Source organism: Carassius carassius, chromosome 1 (assembly GCF_963082965.1).
Source record: "Carassius carassius chromosome 1, fCarCar2.1, whole genome shotgun sequence".
Classification (NCBI taxonomy): domain Eukaryota; kingdom Metazoa; phylum Chordata; class Actinopteri; order Cypriniformes; family Cyprinidae; genus Carassius; species Carassius carassius.
In genome coordinates this window covers 40,590,095-40,617,925 of record NC_081755.1, presented here as the reverse complement: position 1 = coordinate 40,617,925, position 27,831 = coordinate 40,590,095, and the positions used below count along the sequence as shown (strand labels likewise).

General features: G+C 38.4%; 1 protein-coding gene across 1 annotated transcript; it reads right to left on the bottom strand.

The window, feature by feature from the left end:
- Window positions 1-250: 250 nt before the first annotated feature.
- Window positions 251-26,231, bottom strand: raver1 (ribonucleoprotein, PTB-binding 1). The gene is made up of 15 exons (XM_059559229.1): window positions 25,838-26,231; window positions 24,251-24,317; window positions 22,541-23,010; window positions 6,391-6,582; window positions 6,158-6,263; window positions 5,975-6,069; window positions 5,420-5,495; window positions 4,840-5,042; window positions 4,541-4,625; window positions 4,319-4,458; window positions 4,154-4,225; window positions 3,938-4,060; window positions 2,300-2,365; window positions 1,614-2,163; window positions 251-1,582 (listed from the first exon to the last, which is right to left on the bottom strand). Exons 1-14 carry the CDS (start codon window positions 26,159-26,161, stop codon window positions 2,017-2,019), a joined length of 2,166 nt encoding a protein of 721 aa, XP_059415212.1. The 5' UTR covers window positions 26,162-26,231; the 3' UTR covers window positions 251-1,582; window positions 1,614-2,016.
- Between the last annotated feature and the right edge of the window lie 1,600 nt (window positions 26,232-27,831).

Sequence of the window (27,831 nt, the reverse complement as noted above, 5' to 3'; positions counted from 1 at the left end):
ATGACAGACACTTTCTAGTAAAAAAATAAAATAAAAAGGATAAAAAGCCTTAATAAAATTTGAATTTCTAAGCATTTCTAATACATTTTATAAAGGATTTATACATTTCCAATTTCATGTATTTGAAGCATTTTCTGCATAGTGTCTAATGGTGTTTTGGATATTAATAAATCTTCCCTTTGAGTTAACCATTAAGTCCATTCGGTATAGTGATATGCATGTTTGATTGACCACACAGACATCATGAAGGTGAACTTAAATAACATTTACTTGTTCAAATGCCACAAAAACAGAGCAGAAGAGCTGTACAGAAGAGTGATTTGGTGATGAAGAGGTCATTTACCACATCTGAAGGTTTAGTTCATTTCACACAGCAGCAGCAGCTCCTGTTACCACGTATCACACATGAAAAATCATTTACAAGATACTGCACGGTGTAACTTCACTCAGATGGGATACAAAATATAGAGCAGCAATTGTGGTACCATTACAGACTAGAAGAAATACAAGAACACGAGTTCAAGATTCCAGAGAAGCAATGTAATCAAACTCAAGCATGTACACTGCAGATAAACAAACTAAAATGTATTCGAGGCTCACAGTGTGATGAGATTACAGTAAACACTGCCGTTTTAAGGCTCCATCGTAAGCTGCGGTACAAGTCAGAGGTAATGCATTATCACAAATCAAATGTCAACCAGTTTAATAAAAATTGCACACACAGACCAAGTACTCAATCATACGTCAATCACATTCCAGTCTGTAGAAGCTTCTTCCCATTGGGGGGTGCAGCAGTTCAAACCAGAGGGGAAAAGGTAGTCACAATTACAACGGCAAAAGTAAATGCCGCACTAAGGCACAGGTTTGGCCTGCTTCAGACTGTTGGCTCTTTTTGTTTGTTTAAAAAAAAAAAAAGAATATAAAGATATGGAGCAGTGCCAACTGAAAAGCTACCTGGCTCCCTCTGCTGGTCTACAGAGGAAAGGCACCATACAGAAGACTGAGGAGCGAATGAGTATGTGTGTGTGGAAACACAGAAGCAACAGCAGGCACACTGTGCTTTGAGCAGTACTCAGAGTCTGGTGAGAGGAGAACGGCAGCCCATACTCAGTCTCCAACCAGCTGGGCCTTCACAACATGACGGCCGAGACTCTAACGCTTTGCAACAGCAAAACTGTGCAGGCTGAACGAGGTCAAAGAGAGGTGTGAATGCAGGCAGAAAACAGGAATGAGCGTGAACGAGACTGGTGTGGAAAGGACAGATTCCGGAGGATGAATATACATAATCCATATCCTCCAAGTGCAACGCACAGAAAACTCTGACTCTGTAAAAATGGGATGCAAAGATGGGAATTAGTGCAACACAAATACGTGGTGGTGGTGGTGGGGATACAACTATTTTGAGCTAAATCTAACACTAAACGAGCTTCAGAGCTCCCTATAAAGACACAGACAGGTGACTCACTGAAGAAAACAGACAGCTACTGTAGCCGTTGCACAGATACATGATTTTCAAGCATGTTAGCCTTGGCACTTGTACGTGAGAGAAAGTGTTTGTAGTTGAGGAGCCTTTTTCAGAAAACTGAACTATACAGACACACACACACACACACACACACACACACACACACACACAAACAAGACTAACAATAGAAAAAGGCTATTGTTCTGTTTAAATGACTCAAATTAAAGACAAAAAAAAAAAAAGGACTATTTAAATGAACTTGACAGGAAAAACCCTTTTTCTTTCATTGTGGTGTCTGTTGCATCTTTAGGTTTAGAAAAATAAAACAATTAAAACAAAATTAAAAAGGCAAAATAAAAAAAACAATATTTACAGACACGGAAATTATATACACACAAACTTCAGCAATCATCCTTCAGCTTCAGGGTCCTTTCTTTCACCAGCGTGAACTCGAAGATGGTTCATTGCTCTTTCACGCTCACTTAAAGATGGTATTTAAGCAGCGATCCCTTTAGAGAGCTGGTGGTTCAGAGGAAGCCGTTGAGTGCTGGTCAAAAGAAGCGCTTGCGTTTCAGGTAGGAGTCGGCGTAGTGCCCCCCGAGACCCTGAGAGTGCTGACCTACATATCCACCCTCAGGACTGGGCTCTGGAGACGGGATGAGACGGGAGAACAGACGCTTCTGCCCACCGACGGGAGTCTAAACATGGACAGAAAATCTAAATCAAATCGAAGAGCCACACTAAGAATAACTGTTAAAGGTTCCTGGCACACTTAGACGATAATTGACAAGCAGCAAATATAGATGTTAGACATCAGGGCTGAAGATGGCCTACCTTCACACCAGCACCAGGTGCAGCAGAAAACAGGCTGGAATGAGTCACTGGAGGCATTCCAACAGCCTGAAGAAACACAAAAGCACTTATTAAACTCTCTGGGATGGGTTACATATGTTCCAGACATCTATGCAAATAAAGAAATCGTAATAAAGATGGATATTATGTGACGGGAGGATGTCGTGCTTCAGATAAGGATTTCAGAGCTTTCGAAAATGGGTCCCGATGAGTGATTCTTGGGCTCACGGCCAATACTGTGATCAAACAAGTGTTGAGCCGCACAGCCACTCTAGCCGCTTTAAATATGCCTGTCCATCTCAATGAAAGGATGTTTAATATATTTTGTCTGAATTTATTGCAATGAATTTCACAATACATTCACTAATATAGGATTATATCAAAGCCAGATCAAGAAGGCATTAAGACACTTATTAAATCGTTTTGGATAGGGATGCACATAAACATTTAAGTTCATACTAAATTTAGAGGTGTGAATCTCTTGGCACTTCATGATTCAATTATGATTCAGAGGGCTGGTATGCGAATGATAAAAACAGTTTTGATGCAACTTGAGGCATTTATTTTTTCTATAAAGGACTTCTGGACTTTCCCCCTCCATGTGAGAGTTATGTTTTTCATTACATTATGCTTTCAAAGTATCTGTAATGATCCATTGTGAAGTTACTTCTAATACATTTCATTAATAAAACAAATGGAAGTTATATTTAAGGGTTGGAAAGCTTCACCTTACAATAGCAATCTTATTTAATTAGTTTACCTATTTTGAATATCAAACTTGTGCATTTATTATATTTTTATATAAAGTAAGCTACAATAAAATATTTACAATCAATTAAAAAAAGTTGTAAGTTAAGAATTCAACCAACTAAATGAACAAGCAAATATAAAAAAGAAAAATAACAAATCGATAAACAAAAAAGTACTTCTGAGTCCCTTAAGTATCTGAAAGTTTCCAGACAGGTGAACTTATAGATTTTTCTCAGCATTATTCCTTTTTTGATTATTACTGACATAATAGAGCTGCCACGGTCTCACACTAATGCACAGATCCATTTCGACATATCAGATCCTCATAAGTTTATATTGCATATCATAAAAGCATTTGGAGATGCAATTGCATTTAGCCGCTCACAGTTACACACAGCTGCATACTGTGAGGGCTTCTTGTAAGAAAGATGCACAATGTGTAAGTGAGCATTTGAAAGCAGCCACCGATCAGTATGTGAGCGTCGTGTATCCAACATCTACTGCTCTTTAAACGGCATAAACGATGCCTTTGTAGAGCATACATAAGGGGAAACACTGAGGGGAAGAAACGTATATACTGATGATATTGTGCGTGTTTGTATGTAATTGGCAGCAAGCAGAATATACGGTTTTCCTTTACCCTTCAAATTGAAGTAACGCCCCAAGTAAACCAGTAATTCTTTCAAAAACTCCCAAATAAATAATCACAGAAGTTTTTGAAATGAAAATGCAGCTTGAGTAGCACTTGTGAAAAAAAAAAAAAAAAAGACCTAGGTTCAGATTGAATTCTGAAATTTGAGGATTCGTTGAGGGAGTTTAAACGATGTTGCAGTGCTTTAGCTGTAACAAAGAATGGTTTGTTTTGAGTACCTTATTAAGCTGGGTGGAGGGGATGTTGGTATGGGCTCCAAAGCTGAAATAAGATGACTGAGGGGGGCTGGGTGGATAGCTGAAAGGAGACCCTGCATCACTGAAGCCGGTTTGCCTGGAGTGCTTGAGAGACAGAGACAATTACGATTTCACACGTGTCCAATCTCGGAACAGAAGTCTTCTGGTGGGGTAAATGGAGGGGGGTGGAAACTGTACCTGCAAACCGTAGCTGGGAAGTGCTGCATTTTCCAGAATCTCCTGCTGCTCATACAAATGAGACAAGGGGTCCTATGGATGGAGTGAAAAAGAGACAACATCCAGTCAGAAAAGGTGAGAGGCAGCAACACATTTAGTGAAGCTGCTCTTAACACATGAACCGACCTGGTGCAGAGAAAACTCTGGTGTGCAAGACTCCTGGAAGCGCAGGCTGTAGTTCGAGTGGATGCCGTGGTTTGCACGTTGGTTAGCTGTGTTGCCAAGTGCCATTCTCTTCCTGTAGGGGTGAGCCCTTGTGCTGGCACCTAAATAAACGTAATGCTTTAGGAAATGCAACAAGATAAAAACAAGAAATGTAAAAAAAAATAAAAATGCGGGTGGACTGACCTGAAGATGGGAATATGCTAGGAGCACTGAGAAAAGGGTTCTGGGATGCACCAACTTCTTTGGGAGGCTCGCCTAATATAGATGCCTTCAGGAAAAAGAGAGGGTCTGAATAAACAAACCCACTATAGATACAATTTGGCAACACAATGAAGACTAACAGGACCAAACAACAGCTCATGCCAAGCTAAAAACAAATTGCAGCAATTTCAAAGCTTTCCTATGAAAGATCATGGCAGTAAATGTAGGTTGTGAGACAATAAAAGTGCATAAACCGGAGCAGCCATTAGCATCCATCTCACCCCCGGTAGAGTCGGTCCATCTGATCCTAACATCCCACTCAGGAGAGGCAAATTCAGTCCCTGCAGTGCAGGAGAGGCTGTTGGGGGAAGGCCGATTGGTGTGGCTGGGGTCTCGTTCTCTCTCCCAAGAGGTCGGCTGAGGGATGGTTGTTTGACGGGGCCAAGAGTTTCATTCTGCAAGCCCAGTGTCGAAGCAATAGTGCCTGAATGAAATTAAATTTAGAACTTCACTTATGACAGTTGTTCATAAGATGAAAAAAGGTCTAATGGGTTTGGAATGACATGGGGGAGTGTAATTAATGACAGAATTTTCATTTTTGGGTGAACTATCCATTTAACGTAAAAGTAACAGCCGGTTAACACAATTGCAACCAATCAGGGTCATTGTCACTAACTAAAGCTTATTTTATTTCCAAAGTTTAGTTTCCAAATCAAGGTGTATTAAAGTACTAAACTATATAAAAACGTAAAACAAATAAAATGACATTATACCAAATAAATCTCAAATAATTCTAAAACGCAGTGTCCCTGACATTTTTATCCCATAATTGTGGGACAAAACATTCCAAACGTGTGGTACCTTGAGGCATCTCTCCCAACATGTTCATGCCTTGAAGAGGAAGAGCAGCCAGAGGATTTTCACTCAGCAGTCCAGCCTGAGGAATGGCAGAACTGCATTAGTTTTTATTTATTTATTATAGAATAATAATAATGTCAAACACCACAAATAATCCTTCAGAAAGACACTTGTCAATTACACCAAGGAAAAAGACATTTGATGAACATTCTGGCCGATACTTGAGCAGAAGTAGCTAATGGGGTTTTTACTAAATTACTTAAGCTCAAATCATTGGTCTGTAGTGGAACAATAATTGAACAGCTAGTACTTTCCCAGAAGACACTTGAACTAGAAAATATCATTGAAAAGAAAAGCACACAAGCACCTCACACCCACACAGAGGAACCACTCACACAAGGGAGAAGACTGTACTCTTTATTGTGCAGAATATGTGCCCAAAGAAGAGGATTCCCTAAAAGAGCTTGCTGGGAGGGGAGAAGAAGAGAGTGAGGGCTAAAACACATGCTGCTGGGACAGTGGCAGGAGATGAGTGGTGGAGGGAGGGATGGACAGTACCTGTTGGACTTGGTTCTGGAGCAGCAGCTGCATGAGGGCAGCAGAGAGGGCAGGGTTAGCCAGCAGAGGTACAGAGGGCGCAGCTCCCAGCAGGCCTGCATGTTGAGAGAAGAGTGAAAGATTAACTGCTTGGATTGAAAAAAAAAAAAAAGCCTACAGAAGAAAAACGATGAGCATTCGCACCTTGTTTATGCTGCAGCAGCATCTTCAGTGCAGCAGGGTTACTGAGGCCAGTAAGGATCTGCATAGCATTGGGTTCAGGAAGGAGACCTTTCCCTCGGTTCAAGGCCTGTACAAAAATTAAAACCACAATCACTTTATAATTTCATTTTAATTGTAGGATCTACTGAGACATTGCAAAATGTAGTTTGAGGAAATTAGGGAATGTTCTCAAATAATGGAGGTTGGGTGTCTACCATAGTCTGGGCGGCGATGAGGGCAGCCAGCATGCTTCTTCCTGGTGGTCCTGGAGCACAGAAGGACACACGTATGTGAGTGCCACCTAGAGCTCTGCCATCAGTCAGCCGCTGCACATCCTCAGCCATCTCAGGCGTGGAGAACTCCAGCACTGCAAACCGCCGAAAATTACCATCTTGACCCTGAGCAAGCTGTAAAACAATAAATAAAGGGGGGGGGGGGGGGGGGGTATTTATCAGTATTAAGTCAGTCATGGAATTCCAACAAGGCTGTTCCCATGAAGCAACCGACTTGAAATAAATGCTCACCCTCCTCAAAAAAAAAAAAAAAAAAAATTTACTCACCCTCATGTTGTTCCAAACATGCATGACTTAAATTATTCTGTGGAACAAATATTTTGATGCATTTTCCATCCTTATATTGGAACCAAAACTGCTTGGTTACCAACCAACAGTCTTTAAAAATCAAAATGTATTTATGTTCCACAGAAAGTCATAAAGGTTTAGAATGACATGGAAGGCAAATAAATGATAGTTTACAAATTCTGGGGAACTGGCCATTTCAATGTCACATAAAATAGATGTGATCAGGCTGCTGATATGAATAGATTTTTCTCAGATGTTTACTGCAGCATAAACCTCCAAAACGGAGGAGGGGAAACCACCTTGATGTACCTTTTTTTTTTTTTTGCAATTTCACAAGAACCAAGTATATAAATACACTTTATATTCCAAAAAAGTTAAAACAAGCCCACTTTACAAGGTACAAACCAAAAACATTTTCACATTCATCTCATTTAATATCATCTAGCACTCTCTCTCTCTCGTGCAAATCAAAAATTCTCCTCCGAAATACAAATACAATCAGTAAGCTAATGGGAGAGCTCAGTTATACCACCTCAAGTTGATGGGATAAAAGAAATGGAGAAAGTAAGGCAAGATGGGGAAGAAAAAAAAACAAAAAAAAAAACATGCATACTAATACAAAGACAGACAACCTTTCCTGACAGAGCCACTAAGATTAATGCAGCTCCTGAGCTTCTCTGCTTTGGGTGGAATGGTGTTCAACAAGCAAACACAATGAGTCGCTAAAGCCTTGATTAGATGTTCTTAGAAAAAAAATTCATTAAACATTATTTGCCCATTTTACGCATGATTGGAGCCTCATCCACATGAGGCCAATTCAATACCTGCCTAAAACCTGAGGAGATTGAACGGGGAGCACAGCTGATTTAATGAGAATTAACTTCCAAAGCCTTTGTTAATTCCATAGCAATGGGGAACATGACGAAAAGTGTCATTCCCAACAATGCCCTGTGGAGTACGTGATCCACGTTTAACATGAAAGGCAGCAGCTCTCTCGTTCCAGAATGACAGCACCTGGCCCAGTCAGGTGGTGATCACCATAGAAACCAATGCACTCTCTGCCATGGAGCACTCAACACTGCCTCATGGAAAGCAGGTCAAAGGTGAAAGAGCTGAACATAAAATGGAACCATAAAAGGAAATTTAGCTCTATAGTTTAATAAATCTGACAAAAGGCTATACGAAGAAGAAGAAAAAAAAAAAAAATATATATATATATATATATATATATATATATACACACACACATAATAATAATGCAGGAAGCAAAACACACGCCACTTTGTTTTCAAGTACTTTGAAAAATCAGTGGGATGCAAAAGTTAGCAGAAATTAAGCTTTTTTTTCTTCATTCAATAATGGTGAACAGGTACAGGGGTCATCAAGCACCAAAAGGACAACCACAACAAAAGACCATTTAAGCTTCATAAATTCAGCATATTTAACTAAAGATTCCTTTCTCACAAAGAAACTATTGTTGAATTACGAAACTGACCACATGCTTATAAACAACGCTTAGATTCATTGGTCGGTATATTGCAGTTATCGTTCTTCATTAACTTAAGGATTAGTTCAGTTTAGGGCAGTCACTTTATTCAAAAATCGATTGCACAATCGATCGGACCAACCAAAAAGTTTCGAAAATGAAAGTAGGGGAATCGATTTTAACCAAATATGTACACTATTAATTTTAAAAGAATTAAACAATTTAAAAATATAGATTTAACAAAACTCACAAACAAGCAGAAAAAGAAAATAAAGAATTCCGAAAGTGCAGTAGGTGTTGCAAAAGCTAGACAGAAAATACCAGCAATTTTACACGCTTATAAGACCCAGTGACGTCGAAAGCAACCTCTTACAGGATATGCTGAGTTATGAAAAAGGTGCCACCATTGCGTGCCACCAAGCGACCGGCTTTTGTGGTGGAAGATTGGCAGTAATACCCCCACCTTGCAAAGCTGGCAATGAAGTACCTGAGCGCGTCTTCTCAACAGCTGGACATATAGTGAATAAAAAAAACGCTTTGCTCTGGCCCCCGAAAATGCTGATCCACTTGTTTTCCTGTCCAATAAATTTGTAATGGCCCTAGCCTTTTTACACATTTCATTATGCCTGCCTAGTGCCGCCTAGACTAAGTATCGGTTACGTTCAGTAAAAAAAAAAAACCACAAGTAGGGGTGCACCGATCACGATCGGCTGAACGTTAATGCGCATCTCGTCAGTAAAGCCGGTTCTCTAATCAGCAGTAAATTCCATCAGGTGCGTGATTTCACAGAGCAGCGGTTACTACACAGAGACGTTGTTAACTGCTGTGCAAATCCAAGTTCATTATCAGCATTTATTTGCGCAGCTAGTCAGGTAACAACAACAGTAAATGTAAACCAAACCGAAAGATCGCGATACACCACCCACGATACGAATCCCGGTACTCTCACGCCTCCTGCTGTCCATTGTTGAGGTTAATGTCACTTATCTCTTACCAACTAATCTATTAATTTAATCAATTTTATTTCCATACATTTAGGGCTGGGTACCGAACTTCGATGCCTTTATGGTATCGAACGAAAAACTTCGATACGAGTATCGAAAAATTATCTTTTGGTGCCAAATTTCGGTTCCAAACACCAAGCGGTCGTTTTTTTTTTTGCCAAGCAGCTGTGTCTATGTGTGCTTGTAGCATATATGCATGTAAGGACCTAAATTCGCCGTGATTGGCTGTCCACCACCACGTGACGGGGAGGATTTCTGAAGATACTTGCAGTCACACAACACAAGTGTAGTTAGACAAGAGGTCTAAAGTGTGGCTACACTTTATAAAAGTGGATGCCGAGTCTGCAAAGTGCAAGATATGCGATAAGATAGGGCTGGACGATTATGGCCTCAAATCAAAACCTCGATTACGATTAATGAACTATTATTTTGTTTCCGTTTTGTTTTTTTGCCCTCATAGTTCACTGACAAGGTTTGTACCATTTGTGCAAGGCCGTAGCTGGGGTCAGCGGGGCCCCGGTGCAGGTTGTACCAGTGGGCCCTGTTTGAAAGAGTTTAATTTTTATGTTTGTTCTGTTTATTTGTTTGTGCCATTTACACTGTTTAAGTTTTTTCAAGTTTGTATATTGTATATATTTGCTATAGTTTCTAAAATGGTAATAAAATATGACAAGAACTCAGAGTTAAACTGTCAGAACAAATTCATCTTGATAATATCAGATAACTTTGATAGAAAGATATGTAATGGATTACAATCAAACAAAACTTAAACAACAGTCAATACTTTGTTGGCCAATTACCAAGCAATGATTAATTGTGTTCAGTCTGTGGTGTGAAAAGGTTGCATTAGCAATTCCGCAAAGGAGAGCTCAGTTCAGTGTTACTGTCTGTCAGACGCAGCTCTCTCTCTTCACGTGCGCACCGAGCACAGCGCGAGTAACCAGCTGCTCAGTTCAGCTTTTCCGCGTCTTGTGTTTGAGTGCTTTAAAGTTTTTTGAATGGTTAAATTGGCAAGCACCGAAGGTGCGTAGGACCCTATTGTGTTTGTTCCCGTTCTTATTAGGGGCCAAGCACCGAAGGTGCGTAGGCACCTATTGTAATCGTTGGCGTTATTATTCTTCTTCTTCCGCCGCAAGTCTATGGCAGCCCATAGAACCGATTGTGGGAAAGTTGTATAATTTGGCACACTGATAGAGGACAGTCTCAACATTAACTATAGCAAATTTGAAGTCTCTAACTCCTCTCTAGCGCCACCACTTGTCCAAACTTTCAATGTTTGTATGCTAATAACTTTTGAACCGTAAGCCAGAAAATAAATTGTTTTTTCCTCTGAATTTTTGAAAAACCTTTTTCGAACTCGTCCTAGATGGTTAGTCCGATTGCCACGAAAATTGGCTCAGATCATCTTCAGACCATGCAGGCAAAAAGTTATGGAATTCAAGTTGATTCATCCAACCGTTCTCGAATGACACGTGAACAAATTTGACGAAAAGCACGCAAAAATACACGTGAGGCTATATCTCGGCAACGGTTTGGCATATTGAGACCAAACTTGGTGTGTGTAATAGTAACCATGACCTGAGACTACCTGCAGTGTTTCGACGCAGCGCCACCTAGTGGTCAGGAGATATGAAAAATGCATATTTTGGCTTAAAACTTCTGAATGGTTTGGCCAAAAATCACAGAACTGGTCTCTTTAGATTCAGTGAGTCATGTCGAGTCATATGATATCCAATTTTCCCGTGTCGGCCATTTTAGGCGTTGGCCATTTTGAATTGTTTTAAAATGCTGTATTTTTTTAACGCAGCATCGTATCGTTACGAAAATTACAAAAATATTCGTCTCCGTGCCCTGAAGGTACTCAAAAAGTTTAATGGCAGCGCCACCTTGTGGTCAAGAGTTATAATGAAATATCACAAAAATGCTAATAACTTTTGAATAAATTAGACTATTAAAATTAAAATGGTCTCCCTATATTCTCTGTGTCATGCCGAGAGCATTGATGTCAATTATGCGAAAATTGGCCATACTTCCTGTCCGCCATTTTGATTAATGTTGAAAACCTACTTTTTCGAACTCCTCCTAGACCGTTAGTCCGATTTTCACCAAATTTGACGTGAATCATCTTCAGACCATGCTGGCAAAAAGTTATGGATTTCGTGTCGATATACGAAACTGTTCTCATTTAGCGCATCAACGAATTTGCTGGAAGGGTGCCAAAATGTATTTGAGGCTGTATCTCTGCAATGCTTTGACACATACAAAGTTTGGTGCAAATATGTCAGCGCCACCTCACACTGACCATGCCACAAATTTGGTAACAGCGCCACCTATTGGTCAAGAGTAATAAACCATTAATTAACCATGAATAATTACACTTCAAAATGCTAATAACTTTATTGCATTAGCCTATTTGAATGAAACTGGTCTCAAAATATTCCCTGGCTTATGCCGATAACATAGATACCAAATATGCCAGTGTATGCTGAACTTCCGGTCCACCATTTTTATTCATGTTGAAAACCTACTTTTTTGAACTCCTCATCAACCGTAGGTGCAATTTTCACCAAATTTGAATCAAATGATCTTCAGACTGTGCTGACAACATCTTATGGATTTTGTGTCGATAGACGAAACCGTTTTTGCATACCAAAGCAACGAATTTGAGGCACAATGCCAAAATGACACTTGAGGCTGTATCTCTGCAATGCCTTGGCATATTGATACCAAACTTTGTGTGTGTCATTGGCAAGTCACACAGAGTGCACCAAATTGATTTGATAACAGCGCCACCTATTGGTCAAACTTGATAAGCCAAGAAATCATACTACTAGAGATTGCATTTATGTTTTTTTAGCCATTTCAATTACAATCATCCTAAAATTGGTTTAATTGCTCCTTGTTGCACTTCATGTGATGCTCCTTGCCATGCTTAGCTACTCAACTTTCCGCTGGAGTGCTTGGCCCCGTAATTGCTGCTTGCAGCTATATTTATTCTTCCTTTTTCCGACTGGGAGTCTATGGCAGCCCATAGAACCAATTGCGGGAAAGTTGTTTTGGTTTGACATTCTGATAGAGGACAGTGCCAACATTAATTACACCAATTTTGGTGTGTCTAAGACATTCCCTCTAGTGCCACCAACTGTCCAAAATTTCACTTTAATTTTGTTAATAACTTTTTAACCATAAGGCCAATCAACAAAATTCTTTTTTCCTCTGATTTCTGAGCTCATGCCAATTCCAATGCCCTATGAAGTCCTTTTCAGTCATAGAAATATGGCCACCATTTTGAATTTTTTGAAAAACCTACTTTTTCGAACTCGTACTAGACGATTTGTCCGATTCACACGAAAATTGAACCAGATCATCTTCAGTCAGTGCTGACCAAAAGTTATGCAAAACAAATTGATTCGTCAAACTGTTTTCGATAAACTCTCAAACAAATTTTACGTAAAGCTTACAAAAACGGTTGTAAGGCTGTATCTCTGCAATGATTTATCGTATTCAGACCAAACCTGGTACATGTCATAAGCATGACCTGAGGCTACTTGCTGCGTTTCAGCTGATTTTTCATATAAATGTCTATAACTCTGAAGTGAATTGAGATTTTTCACCAAAATTGACACACATATGTATGGGCTCACTCTGATGACACATTAAAAAAAATGGTGGGACTGAGCCTCTTGGTGGCACTATAATAGAACAAAACATGAAATTCCCATTGATTTCAATGCAGTTTTCTGAAATAGAATGCTATACTAAAATGCATTGGTGTAATATTACGAAACTCAGAATGTGCCAACAACACCATCCCCTGAAGGTACTCAATTTCGAAACAGCGCCACCTAGTGGTCAGAAGTTATAACAATTTCCAAAAAGGCTAATAACTTTTGAATAAATCTGGCTATTGAAATGCAGCTGGTTTTAATAGATTCTTTGGGTCAAGCCAAGAACATAGATAAGTTTTCCTTATTTGGCCTAACTTCATGTCCGCCATCTTGAATTTCAGTCAAAACCTACTTTTTCAAACTCCTCATCAACAGTTGGTCCGATTTTCACCAAAATTGAATCATATCTTCAGACTGAGCCACCTAAAAGATATGGATTTCGTGTCGATATACGAAACGGTTCTCATTTAGCGCATCAACGAATTTGCTGGAAGGATGCCAACATGCATTTGAGGCTGTATCTCAGCAAAGCTTTGACATTTTTGCACCAAACTTTGTATGTGTCATTGTCACCTCACACTGACCATTCCAAACTAATTTGGTAGCAGCGCCACCTGTTGGTTACACGTGATAAGCCAATAAATCCTATTACTAGTTGGGTTTATTGTTTTGAAGCCATTTTGCCTAAAATAATCTTAAAACGGTTTTAATTTCCCATTCCTGCCGTTTGTCTGAAGCTTGCTTCTGTGGTGCTTGGCCCCGTTATTGCTGCTTGCAGCTATATTTTTATCTAAGTTCATAACATTTCTTATAGATTATTGCTCGGTGTATATATGTCTATATTTACCAAACTCTTCATATTTCATCCAGGAAAATTACTCCCCTACTGTCGTGTAGTGGTGTATTTTTATTTTTTTAAGTTAGATGGCAGGTTAAGAAACTATGAAAAGTCACAGTTTTGGAAAGGCATGAGGGTGTGTAATTGATTTTCATTTTTGAGTAAAGGATTCCATTTAACACAGGAAAAACATTAGGACGTTAACATTATTTTCCACTGAAGACAACTGCGACTAAGACTCAATGGTGCTCAGCCAGACTGTTTAAAATGTCAGTCATCCAGTGGATAAATGTCAGTAGAGCAACTGAATTATAACAGCTTTTATCAGCAACACTGCAGTAAGAGGATCAGAACAAGTGGAAATTTACAAGTTTGACTGGAATGAAGGGGGGGGGTGGGGGGGGCGGCAGTTGCTAATTCAAAAAAAAAAAAAAGAAGATTTTTTTTTGTGCCATTTTTATTATTTCATGCAAATAAACAATCACTTAGAAAAATAATATTGCTCCTTTCCTCAACCGCTTCGTTCACGAAAGGCTGGAGATAGATCATAGCTTTTTGGATCAGCAGTCACATTAGCTCAACATTTCAGCCAGTTTTTCATTAGCGATATATACACAAGCACCCTAGATTTCATCATTATAATATTGCAGAAGGCAGATAATGTTCCACCAGATAATTAGGTAAATAAGCGTGACGGCGCATATGAAGAGACGAACACAATGGATGCAAATTAAACTTAAAATAAAACTGTAGCACTGGAGAAACAATCAAGTAGCATGTTGATTACCATATCTTGCCATCTGCCTCAGTGTACATACAAATCACATTAAGTCAAAATTGACCCCATTTACTTCCTTAATATCAATGTCTTATTGTACACACTGTAATAAGAAAACTACACCCCTTGTAATTTTCTGTAGACAGAAAAGACCAGTCAAAAAAAAAAAAAAATTACATTTATCTGGCAAAGATATATCAACCCTACCCTTTATAGTTTCCCATTGAAAATGTTCACTTTAATCACATTTTAATGAGATTCTGAATGTGGTTTCAGATTATTTTAAACCATAATTTAACGTTTAAACAAACTAATATTGTCTTCCTTGTGAATTTGTTTTTTAATGAAAAAGCTTCTAATATGGGGGGGGGGCACTTTTTCCACTGGTAATTGATTGAATCTCTTGCTATTGCTGTGATCAGAGTCAGTGTTCGAAACTTTAAAGCTCTTGGGAGGACCCCTTGTTTTAATCAAATATCCATTAGGGGCTGTAGCTATCGAATATTTTAGTAATCGAGTATTCTACCAAAAATTCCATCGATTAATCGGATAAAATGCATTTTTGCTTAAAGTGCAATATTAATTATGCAAGAGAAAATAAGACTCCTGGGTCTCTTAAAATGAACAACTAAGTTTCCTTTTTTAGAACTTTTTTCTTTTGTGAACAATGACAATAAAGTTGACAAATGAATTAAATGCATTTAAGTGCCATTCAGTTGGGGTTTTAAAGCATTTTCTGAGATGCACATTAAACACAAAACAAAACATTTAATAGATATTTTAATTATTGAAAATTAAGCAAACTTAACTTTTTGATAAACAAAGGGGATTTACTATTAAAAATAAAACATGGAAGAAATGTTGTGATTAAACCTTAAAAAAAAGTTTGATTTTTTTTTTTCAGTAGTAGGCTGCAAATAATTGTCTTTTTAACTGGACTTTTATTTTGACGGTTTGACGTACCTTTACAGTTCCGTGTATGTGATGTGACGCTAGTTTTACTCAAATCAAACGGTCAAATGCTCATAAAGTGACTGTCAGAGCAGTTCTGGAGATGTTGTTCATGTGTTCACGTCCTTATTTAGTGAGACAGCAGATGCTGAAATCACCGGAGAGTCACGCGCACTTCAGTATGTGTTTATAAACGGAGACGCGCTTCTGCGCCATTCATTAACAGAGACACAGCATTCATATTTAGATATATCTGTGAATATTAAGCCGGAACAGTCTTAGTCCATATCGTGATTTGATGTAAGTGCAATGACCTATTTTTGATTAATGAATTCAAAATTTGTCAAATTCCGTGCCATTCCGCGTTAAACTGTAAATTCCTTTATGACTGGATTCTGCGATTCCCTCCTCATTTTCTGCATCGCGGAAATCATAGGGCCATAGTTGTGGTATGCCAGCTCTATCTTGCAATGGAAACACGCCACGACGTTCTCTTTACGTTTGCCTGCGCCCTCAAATCAAAACACTGCTGACTCCTTGCAGTATGCGACTTCAGACACAGCGCTTGTGTCTCCTTCCGCTTTCTGGGTGACGTAAACGTGTTGTCACATTAAAAAAATCATTGCGAAAGAACCTGACGTGAGATTTAAAATAAATTAAAAAGAAGCTTCGAGGCAGAGGAATATGCCTCGATCATTTTTTTTAATCGAGTTACTCGAGGAATCATTTCAGCCCTAATATCCATATTTGTCTTATTGACAAAAAAACCTATTAAATATCTGTCCGTTGGTTCCAAGATAAATGCTTCAATATTAGTAAATTAGGTGTACCAAACATTCATTAAGCAAATAAGAATTACTTATCTTGGCCATAGCCAGAGTGTGAACCAACTCCATGGTAAGGCTAAAAGTTTCTACTTTACAGTCATTTATTAACTCGAGTAATAAACCCTTCTTTTTAGGAAAGTACCAGAAATGGAACATGTCATGAAATATTTTAATATGATTGAATTTGTATTTAACGTGATCACAATCTAATAAAAACATTGTAAGTTAATTATAATGCTTTAATTTCCACAGTTTAACAGCTAATAAATTATACAGCGAAAGCAAGCCAACAAAGTTATCAATGACTTCAGTCTAAGTTCAGGCTCTCTAGAAAAAACTCCTGTCAATCACTGAAGCGGTCTACACTATGCTGAATGAATCTTTACATTATGTACATCTGCACTTTGTTTGCTATAAGAACATTCGCAAGCGCAAAATTAATTCTGAGTGCACACACTTAAACTCTGCCATTTCAGCGATGACTCATCTGAACTCCTTTGATTGGCCATTGCATTCAGGCCATCCTTAAAAATATTTTGGTTTGGAGTAACCGTAATAAAAAATAAATAAAAAAAAAGGGTCGGTAGGTCGGTCTATTTTCTTTTTTAATTTTCAATGTAAAAAAAAAAAAAAAGTAAATTTTTGTGATGGTGATGACGTCGGTATGAATTTAAACAAATTAGCATATCGTGACGTCACTGACGGGGTCTTCAACCCGTGCCTTCGGCCGCATCATTGCAAACCTCATTTTGATGCAGGCTATATAGACCACAAACAAATTTAAGTCTGTCAAAAACATGTTCAGGGTTTCCCATACATTCATTAATTTGTGGCGGCCCGCCACAATATCAACGCTGACCGCCACGGATTGATTTAGATTTTAAAACTATTTAATATGGGTAGGCTACAATTGTATTTTATTGTAGAGCTGCTCGCTGCTTGCTCCCTCCCTCTCACAAACTGACAACGGAGGCACGCACGACTAGCCCCTCCTCTTCGAACACGATCTGAATAAAACATGAGCATGCGTTAGAGGACGCCGGATTGTTGCCGGTGCTTAATGCGTATTCCCCCAGCGAAGATTCCAGAATCAATCCGGAGTTGAATGGTTAGTAATGAACATTGTTGCTCAACATAACTCTGAGAAGTTAGTCTGTTAAGCGCGGTCGCGTTTCCATTACAGATTCGTGCAAAACTTTAGTGTTTTTTAAAAAAAATATCGATAAACAACTATTGCGAAATGACAGCGTTTCCATTAACCGATGTTATGCGATCAGTCACTCCAAAAATCATGGCAACGGACGTTGGTTTATATATATCACAGCCACCAGACTAGACATTATATTATTATTATCTCCAGGTTCAGGTTGGTGTGTGTTGGTTTTTGTCCACCTCAATCTCCAGGTTTGTGTGTGTGTGTGTGTCAGAGTCTGTGTGTGTCCACCTCCAGGTCCAGTTTGGTGTGTGTGTGAGCCTGTGTGTGTCTGAGTCTGTGAGTGTGTGTGTGAGTCTTTTTGAATGTTTGAGTGTGTGAGCCTGTGTTTGAGTGTGTCAGTAAGTTTGTGAGTTTGAGTGTGTGTGCGTGTCCATCTCCAGGTCCAGGTTTGTGTGTGTGTGTGTGTGTGTGTGAGCAAAATTTGCAACAAGAAGTCTGTGGAGCAGTCATAGCATAGAAAGTGTAGCAATGGCATAGCAATGAAGCAATAGCAATGTCTTTAAGGTCTCTGACACTAAGTGTTGGCAATGGAAGTGTGTACTTGTCACAAAATATATGACATATTTATGATATATACATACAAATATATATTTAACTTAACTGCATGTCTAAAGTTTTATATGGCAAATAACACCAAATATAGGTAAATCCACGGACAACAGGCAAGAGGAATGTAAAGATTCAATATATTGGTAAAGACCAATATTTCTGATGATTTATTGGCGTGAAGTTACGTGCAAAATGACAAACAGGAGTGCAACATTTTCGAAAAACAATAAGCAGAGTGGACTGCCATAATGCAAAACATTTACTGCAGGCTTCAACATGGCTGTGTTTACGATAAAAAAAAAAAAAAAAAAAAAAAAAACCAAGACGCATAGGCGATTTTCTTAGGCTATCAAAAAAAACATTTTTTCGAATATTCGTCGAATTTAAAATAAAAATCGACATTCGAATGCGCATATGAATTTTAAGTGTGCATTAAGGAAGCTGCCATATGAGCCCCGGTACGTGTTCCATTCCATCTCGCCGTGCGCACAGCTGTGTCTACACAGCTTTCAAAAGGCGGACGAGCTCGACACGCAGTATCTGCTTTCTCATCTTTCACCTCATGTACGCGCACGAGATGCAATGACAATATATGTGTCATTGCATTATACGGTTATGTTAGCCTATCCAGTTGAAGCCACTTGAGAAAAAAAAAAAAAAAAAATCAATGTGGAGAAGATCTTGTTTACATCAAAACTGAAACCAAGCCGTTCACACAGAACGCATATTTCGCGCATCTCATGTTTTTAAATGAAAAAATTTATTCTGTGTGACTGGTTTTCCGCCCTTTTTATTTATTTAACAATGCATGCATACATGATGCCGGTTTGTTTATAGTTCTTTAAGCAACTTAATAATTGGTTCATAAACATTTTAAATGTTTTTTTCACAGTCATGTATTCTAATGCTTTGAGTAAACATGCAGTAATATTTTGCTCGATGCGCCATCTTGAGCCTCAGAAGAGAAGCAAAAAGCTTTTCTTCACCCTAACTGAAATTATGCATTTACAATTCGAATACAATTAGAATTGATCATATTTAAGTAAAAAATTCGAATTTAGTTTTTTCAGCTATTTTAACAGCCCTAGGCGATTCAAGCCCGAAACTGTATGAGACTGAATACCGGCTGAATTCACATTTCTGTTGTAAAAAGAGAAACATTGTGCAGAAGTATTATTTGCTGTTATGCATATTTGTCCGAAGCTGCAGTTGCTATGTGACGCCTGTTCAAAAAAAAAAAAAAAAACCTGGACGCGCTCCGAGAAAAGGTTGTTAAAATCATTTTCTTATTTTCGTTTTTGAAACTTGTGTTGGTTGATTCGTGCAATAGATTTTCGAACATCAAGTGACAGTCGACACTGTCACGGTTTTAGACTAGAGAGGAGAAGGGATGGGAAAAGATCTGGGCACAGTTTTTCCAGAACTTTGTGCCAAGTTAAAGTGGTGTCGAGCTGTTTTAATGATTTTTTTTAGATGTATTATGGTGCCCGAACCCGTATGACTTTGAACAGTGACCGCGAACATTTAGTTTACTGCAGCCGCAGCCATCATTACCAAGCGCGAACCGTTGACTGACAGTGAGTGAGAGTATGAGACGAAGCGAAAGCACAGGCGTGTAAACCAGGGGCGCCCCCAAGGGGTGGCCACACCCCTGTATAAACTCTGGCCACCCCTGCGGCCACCCCTAGGAAGATTTGCAGTTGGTACTATTAATTTAAATGCAGAATGTAAATTCACAATAGTTTAAGAAGTGAAAAGTGAAAAGTGCAGCACCTGCTGCAGCCACAGTTTTGCATCTCTGAGCAACATTAAAGTGTTTCGTTCCTGAATGAATCAACCGTTTAAATGATTCGGTTCAATCGCAATGACTCACTTATTAACAGTGACTCGCTGCCACCTATTGGCGGTTTTAATTTCACATTTAAACGGAACCTTTTCATTTTTTAAATAATTTCAAACATCAGTTTACAATGTTTTATCTTTAAAATATCAAAACATTATTTATTCATTTGTAACTGCAGGTTAAAGTATTCCATGTTCCACGGAGCTGCATTAAACAGTGTGTAAAAACATCTAAATGGCACTTCAGATGCAGCTTCTGTTTTATCTGCATTGCAAAGATCAATTTTGTTGATACTGATTGCATTTGCTTGGTAACAGCCCAAATGCAAGTATTTGACCTAAAATATGGTGCACACTTTTAGAAACAATGGTGTAAAGGTAAAAAAAAAAAAAAAAAAAAAAAACAGGTGTCAGCACAATTAAAAACAAGATATCAGCACAATAACACTCAGCAAAATAGTGTAATTATCGTTATCGATAAAATCCTAGAACTCACAGAGATATAACTTTTTGTCTATTTTGCAAACCCTTAATTTTTTCTTTATTTTAATGTGCCACCCCCAAAATTTACTGTGGCCTCATTTCGCCACCCCTGTTAACATTTTCTCGGGGCGCCACTGGTGTAAACACAGATGACGTTGTAACAGTTTCAGAGTGTGTTCACTATTACTGGCTGTTTATAGCTGTTTTGTAATTTTCTTCCTGGTCACCAGGGGGCAACGCCCTCAGGTAAGGGGGTTAGAGTACCCATATAAGGGAGAATGAGTGATCTAGCTGGAGAGGCCATGTGGTGGCTTTTCTTGGGGAGGACTCACTCTTTCTACTAAAGAGGGGTTTTGAGTTAAGGCTCAATGGTTATGCCTCTTTTGGCTACTATTTGAGGAACAGTGCGTTTGCAATACTCAATGTAGGCCATATTTCCTCAATTGTGTTGTTTGGTGTTACCCGGAATCCTTGTGTTCAATACGGGCTTAACCCCTGCATCAAATCTTCTTCGAACGGATTTCTTTGGTGGATTATATATTTTTTCTGTTCCAACCTGGCCCAGAGGACTACAAGTTTTGGCTGAGTGGGTTTTTTGCGGTGATGGGACTGTGGTCGCAACTGGTATAATTTTGAACTGAACTTTTGTGCACTATCAATTGGACTAATCATCGCTGGATGGCAGGTTCATTATTTCCATTACACACATATCATCCATATTATCCTTTTATGGTTTTGTGTTTACCTTGTATGGACTGAACTACTGTTGAAGGTCTCATTGGACCAGGTTTTGGGTGATTGTAAGCTATTATTGCTTTATGGTGTTGTGATATATTGTTTTGATATATATTCATTTTGAGCTGGTGGTTGGCAATTATATTTGGATGTGATTCCCCCCTTATTTTGTTTTTTTTTGTGTTTCATTTTTGTCTTTGATATTAGACGAGTTGCTACAACGTCAAATATATATATATATATTATATATATATATATATATATATATATATATATATATTCACGATCACATTAAGGTTTTTGACCCACGGATTGGATCAGCAAGAAAAGAAAAATATTTCAATTTAACCTGTTCAGGAAGTGTCGATTTTTTTCTCTCATTTGTTGGACAAAAACTTTTTTATTTGCAAGTGTTTTATGCGATATTTCAGTTTTGTGCACAAATTAGATTTGCATCTTCGGATGGAAACAGCTACTGTAAAGAAGCAAACAGACAATGCACAGCAAAGAGTAACAAATAAAATTACTTCAGCGCTACTTGACAACATTATCTTGCCTCCTTTGCAGTTTTGTTTTTATTCCACAGAGGCTACGTCCACACGAAGCCAAAGCTTTCCCTATCCGATCTTTTTTTCCCCCCCTCGTCTCAAGAAATATCCGTGTCCACACAAAACAATGTAGTATACATGCAAGACCAGCATGTGGTGCTGTAATTCTGCCACGGAGATAAACTAAAAACGACGAAGACATGGACTGTGCGCATAAACCTTGCGCATGGTACACAAATGAACATGGAACAATTCATTTATTAATCTGCGTTAATGTTTTTGTTGCTGTTATGTGACGTAGAGGTGTCTGACTAGGGGCAAGACGTGGTCTGATGACTGACAGCATAGTTTCAGAAAATATTTGGATTCACTGCCCACACGCAAACGCAGCGTTTTCAAATTTATCCAATCGAGGACACGGTTTCAAAAAATATTGGTTTCACTCTCCCAAAACGCTGGATCTGTGTGGATGAAACGCCTATACAAAACAAAATTTATGCGTATACAGCGAAACACGTCTCCGTCTGGACGTTAGAGATGAGACAGATTACGCTAGATTCACCATTTAGATGCGCTCGAAATGTGCATGCGGAGGAAATCTACTGGTTGAGGTTGTGTAAATGCAACAAGTGCAACAAAAACAGACCTTTATCGTTCACTGGTGTGGACACAAATAGTTATTGTATTTATAGTTATCGCTCTTGGTGGGAACGGGCCTTAAAAGATGTGAGCCACTGGGCAAACACGCCAATTTAACGCATGTTTAAACAGGAAAAACAGTGAAAAAACACATTCTGCATGAACAAACCCTTACTTCCACATTTGACTCCGGTCAGGTGGGTCAAGCACTCGTACCAACCTGGCAGAAGATGGGAGTGTGTGTGTCAGTCAGCACACTGCAGAGATCCTGAGAGGTGAGGATGTTTTGAGGTAGTCGGTCCACACAGAGGCAGCACGAGTGCAGCATGGGAAACGTGAGAGAGCCAACCTCTGTCCAGTGTACATACAGCATTCGTGACCCAAGCTGCTTCCCCAGCAGCTCGGACTTCGCCCTGGCTGCAGAGTCCTTCTTCATGTACTCCACAAAGCCATAGCCCTTTGAGTGGCCTGTTGTGGCACTGTGCACCAGGAAGCAGCGCTCAATGTTTCCGAAGGGGCGGACGAGCTCCTCAAACTGTTGCTGGCTAAAAGCCATGGGAAGGTTGGCGATGCATAGCAGAGCGTCGGTCGGCTGCAGCTGCACAGAGATCTCACGCTCACGGAGAACAAATTGGTGAAACTCCTTTATCGCAAACTGAGCCTGCTCACCGTTCAGTAGAGTCACAAAGGCTTAAATAGGAAAAAACAATAATTAGTAAAAACTCCCAGGCAAAAAGAAGAAAAACTAATGATATACTAGTAGTCAAAAAGAAAATTTAAAATAAGTCACCAAGGCTGCATTTACTTGATCAAAAATAAAAGTAAAAACAAAAAGCTTTTGAAATATTGATACAGTTTAAAATAAATGTTCTCTATCATAATGCAACTTAAAATATTCCTGTTATGCAAAGCTGAATTTTCAGCATCATTACTCCAGTGCAGACCCTTCGGAAATCATTCCAACATTCTGATTTGATGCTCAACCATTTATAATCAACGTTAAAAACAGCTGTGCTGCTTAATATTTTTGTGGATCCAGAGATTCCTTATTTAAAATTGTTGGATTAAAGGAGCTATGTGGAGGTTTTTAAAAAATTAAAAAAGATTAAAAAAAAAATCTTTAAGATAGAGTTTTCATTTGTACATGTATGAGCCAACCATGATGTAAAAAAAAAGAAATGACACCTCGACTGTCCACCACGGTTGCCTCTATCAGCCTGTGGGCTCAATTGTGTGTGGAAGAGTCGGGCCCGAAAATTCACAAAATGTGATGTCATGCGCGTTCTCGTCTCCTTGGGCTTATAACCGTACGGCACGCCAGCCATTATAGTAAGCAGCGGCAATAGTGTTTTCAAATGGACTCTGCGGATGGAAAGAAGTGACCAGCCTCCAGCACAATTCAGACACCCACGGACACTCCTCATAAGTTAAAAAAAAAAAAAAAAAAAAAAAGCGTGCGCACTGAGAACGAGCATGAGGCTGGCTGCAGTTCCTCTAACGGCCACTGGTGTCAGTAACTGTTAGAAATTTCAGAACCTACGCAATGCTCCTTTAAAATAAAAGTTCAAAAGAACATTCATTAAATCTTTTACAAAAATCTCTTGTAACATTCAAAATGTTCTGACTGTCAGTGGATCAATTTTAATCCTCTTCACTGATTAAAAAAAAAAAAAGATGATCCTTTCATTTAAAAAAAAATTAAACTATTAAAAACAAATATAAATAAGTAACAAGAAATGAATCCAACACCTAAAGACTACAATAATCAGTCAATAATAATAATAAAAATATGGGTGATGCTAAATGAAGACTTAATTTGCTCAGAACTATATAAATGTTGCCAATGTCTATTAAAAAAAAAAAATGCACCCAACAACACGATTACAAAAAAAATATCCATTCATGTGTTCATGTGATGATTCATACACACCTGTCCCTTTGTATTTGTCCACAAAGCAGTACTTCAAATCATAGTTACTTAACAGCTCATGCACCTCCTAAAGAGAAAAACAGAAAATTTAATTCCTCATTCAGGAAGACTTTCATTCATTAACCATAATGATTGTATACTTCATTTTGCATGAATAAAAAAAAATAATAATCTAATAGATTCAAAACCACTTGATTGGCTCAGGTATCATTTTCTTGTCATATTGGCACCCTCTATTCTCACATCTCTCATTTCAGAGTGTCACAAATAAATTGATATTTCAGTGGTTATGATTGAGGGATTCATAAATTACTTTTGACAGCAATAAGGAAAAAAAACAACAACAAAAAAAACTCCACTTTTGCTTTCAGGCTTCCTACGTGATACCATAATATGAACCAGCACTTTCTTTCAGTGTCAGTGAAAGCAAAACGTTTTGTTTCAGCGCCTTCTATCCTTTGTCATCCTCATTGCTCCCATTCCGATCTGGAACAATACTAGACTCACTCAAACACACACACCTGTTTTCTCCATGAATCAAGCATTTTCCTAAGAGAACCACATCCACAAACAAAAAGAACCAACCCGTGCCATTTTAACATTGCTTGTTCCCATAATATAACAGTTTGAGAACTTGGTTGACAACCACAAAAAAAATCATAATGAATAGCTGAAGTCTGAACCACAGACCACTTTAGTACATAGATGAGAAAATCTGTAACTTTTTTTAATGGCATGCCAGCGTCTTCGGCCATTTTCATGATGAAAACTATGTATGCTGCTGATTTACAATAGAAATTAAAGGCATTTAAGACCAGTTTCCATGAGTATCAACAAACATTTTCTAGAAACAATTCAATGCAAGAAAACTGTTGGGATAGTGACTAGTAAAAAATGAACAAAATTACTAGTATAATTAAGCAATAGTGATCAAATGTACTATTTGAATGGAGTAGCTCTAGTAACTCACAAATAAGCATTAGTGAGCATTAGTATAATTAAATATACTAGTCACAACTGGATTACTTGGTATTGAGTGGAAAAAAATAAACAAATGAATAGTAACTGGTTTTACAAAATAACAGTCAAAACAGACTCTGGTCAGCAGGTAAGTTAACGTTGGTCAAATAACATTCGTGACAAGCAACTAATGTTAATTGGAAATGGGAAACATTTTCAGAGTGAAGAGGATTTCGATAATTGCGTCGCCTAAAGAAATTAAAAATAGTTAAATGAAGCAGCGAATATATAACACGAAGCTGTAACTTCACAATCTGTGACTGGGCACATTTTCAGGATAAGCATCCGGGGATTCAGCTCGATTAAATGAACGGTCAAACGGCCCGTATCCGTTCACAACAAATAACGTAACGTTTCACATTCTCGCATCAGAATCGGTTCAGTGTGATCAAAACATATTTACGACCGTTGAGCATTCGCCTTTTGATTGTCACACCAGATTCAATTATCGACACCAATGTTAAACCCAGTCTGTTAACTATGGAGTCAGCGATAACTGAAATTTGAAAGTGTTAGTGTGACTCAATCTGTGTTTGGGCATCAGTTGTTTGAAGTAATGTTACACACCTGATTGCTGATATCGGCAGGGAGGTTCTTGATAATTATTTTTCGCCTATTATAAAACTCTCTTCTCGTTCTTTCCAAACGACTAGTAATCTCTTCTGGACTGAGGGCCGCCGGTTCATCATCGAGTCGTCGCGGACAGTCGCTGGCCGTCGATGAACCCTCATCGCCGGTGTGCGCATCAACGTGTTTGCCCGTTTCAAACCCCCAGCTTTCGGTTTCGGCTGCTTGGTCGTAACTTTTAAAGTGTGGATTCGGGGCAGAGTTGGCAGCAGTGAAGGACTTCTCGTCTCTGGCAGCTGAGCTAACGGACACCACGGCCGCCATGTCTCCGTGTGGAAGTTTGTGTGCTCACTCGGTCGTTTGGTTTTGGCCAGTTTAAACAATACACACATGCGAGAAACTCGCCCGCTGATTGGTCGAGGGGAAATGCATTTTTCTTTCATACTTGAGGGGCGGGGCTAACGAGTCAAGGCTCAAATTTGAACACAAAGCAGGTGGGTTGCCAGATACTATCAAAATGTTAAAAATTTACATAATAACTTGTCCTTGTTCTTTTTTATGGCATTCGTTTCCGTTTTTTTTTTTTGCTTTTTTGTTTTATTGATTTCATATTAGAAAGAAAGAGTAAAATACCTGATATCATGTTGTTCAGTGTACAGGTTACAAGATATCACTTTGTGCCAACCATACAGTTTACAATATTGACGTCCTTGCTATGAGCTGCAGCACAGAGTTTGTTTAATATTAATACCCCGATGCTTATAGCTAGTTATTTTTACAGTTCTCTAGTTTTAAAGGCGTTAAAATGGGCACTGGTTGCCAGATCAAGATAAAAGATCTCAGTGGTCCTCATGGGAACTTATAAGTGGTTCACCTCATTTCACTGGAAGATCAAGTCATATTTTGTTATGTGGTAAAAAAAAAAAGAAAAAAAATAACAACATAAATGGACAGTGCCTTTTCATTTCATGCTGACTTTGACTATTTCCCCAAACCCCAAAAGGATCCACTTTTAAACAACATAATGCCCCTCAAAAGATTTTATTTCTGTATACACGTTCAATAATTACATTTATTAAAAGAGTTTTATAGATACATTCAGCTGAACATTAAGACGACAGCATTTCACAAAAGAAGATGTACATCCATAAAACGTGGGAAGAATTGCACATTTTTCGAAAAGAGAAAATATAAATAAAAAGAAAAACATTCAAAGTGGCATTTAAATCATACTGTAAACATCTTAATTCTTATTCTTAAGGCCATTAGCTTGTCACAGTCTTTGCTTACTCCATATATATATTGAGAGTAAGCAAAGACAGCCTTTCAGCGATGATCTTCTGTGGCTTACCCTGCTTGAGGGTCGATGATTGTCTTCTGGACAACTGTCAAGTCTGTAGTCTTTTTCCATAATTGTCATTGCATGCTCTAAACTAGCCCAGGAGGTCCCAGTATTTATACTCAAAATTAATCAAACTAATCAAGCTCAAAATGGAATATTCTAATTTTTTGAGATACTGAATTTTACATTTAAATTCAAAGTCATAACCTTCAGAATTAAAACAAACTCTTGAAATATTCCAGTTTGTGCGCAATGAATCTAGAATAGAAAAAAATAAAGAACTTTACCATGATATTCAAATTTTTTTTAGATGCACCTGTGTATATATATATATATAAAACAGCAGAACTGCGGAAAGAGGAAGTAAAATTTGATAGCAACTAAACACCTGATGGTATCTACACAATAATACATTACATTTAGAATGAAATAAGGAATGAATAAGGTCCAAAACCATGCATTCTTTGGTTATTATAGTTTCAACAGCAAGCCACTTGACTTAAAGCATTTTTGAGACCCCTAACAGTAAAGTGAGGATTTCACTATAGTTTTTACAGTGGACAGCTGTACACACGTGCATATGTTGCTGCCGTAAAGCGAGTCAATGCTTTGCCAGGATTTCGTACTTGCTCACCAAACTGACATACTCCCA

Coding starts and splice junctions, on each gene's coding strand:
- raver1 (XM_059559229.1), bottom strand. CDS start 26,161: ATGGCGGCCGTGGTGTCCGTTAGCTCAGCTGCCAGAGACGAGAAGTCC. Junction 6,070..6,157: donor GCTGCTGCAGCATAAACAAG/GTGCGAATGCTC, acceptor CTCAACATGCAG/GCCTGCTGGGAGCTGCGCCC. Junction 2,164..2,299: donor CACCTGGTGCTGGTGTGAAG/GTAGGCCATCTT, acceptor GTCCATGTTTAG/ACTCCCGTCGGTGGGCAGAA.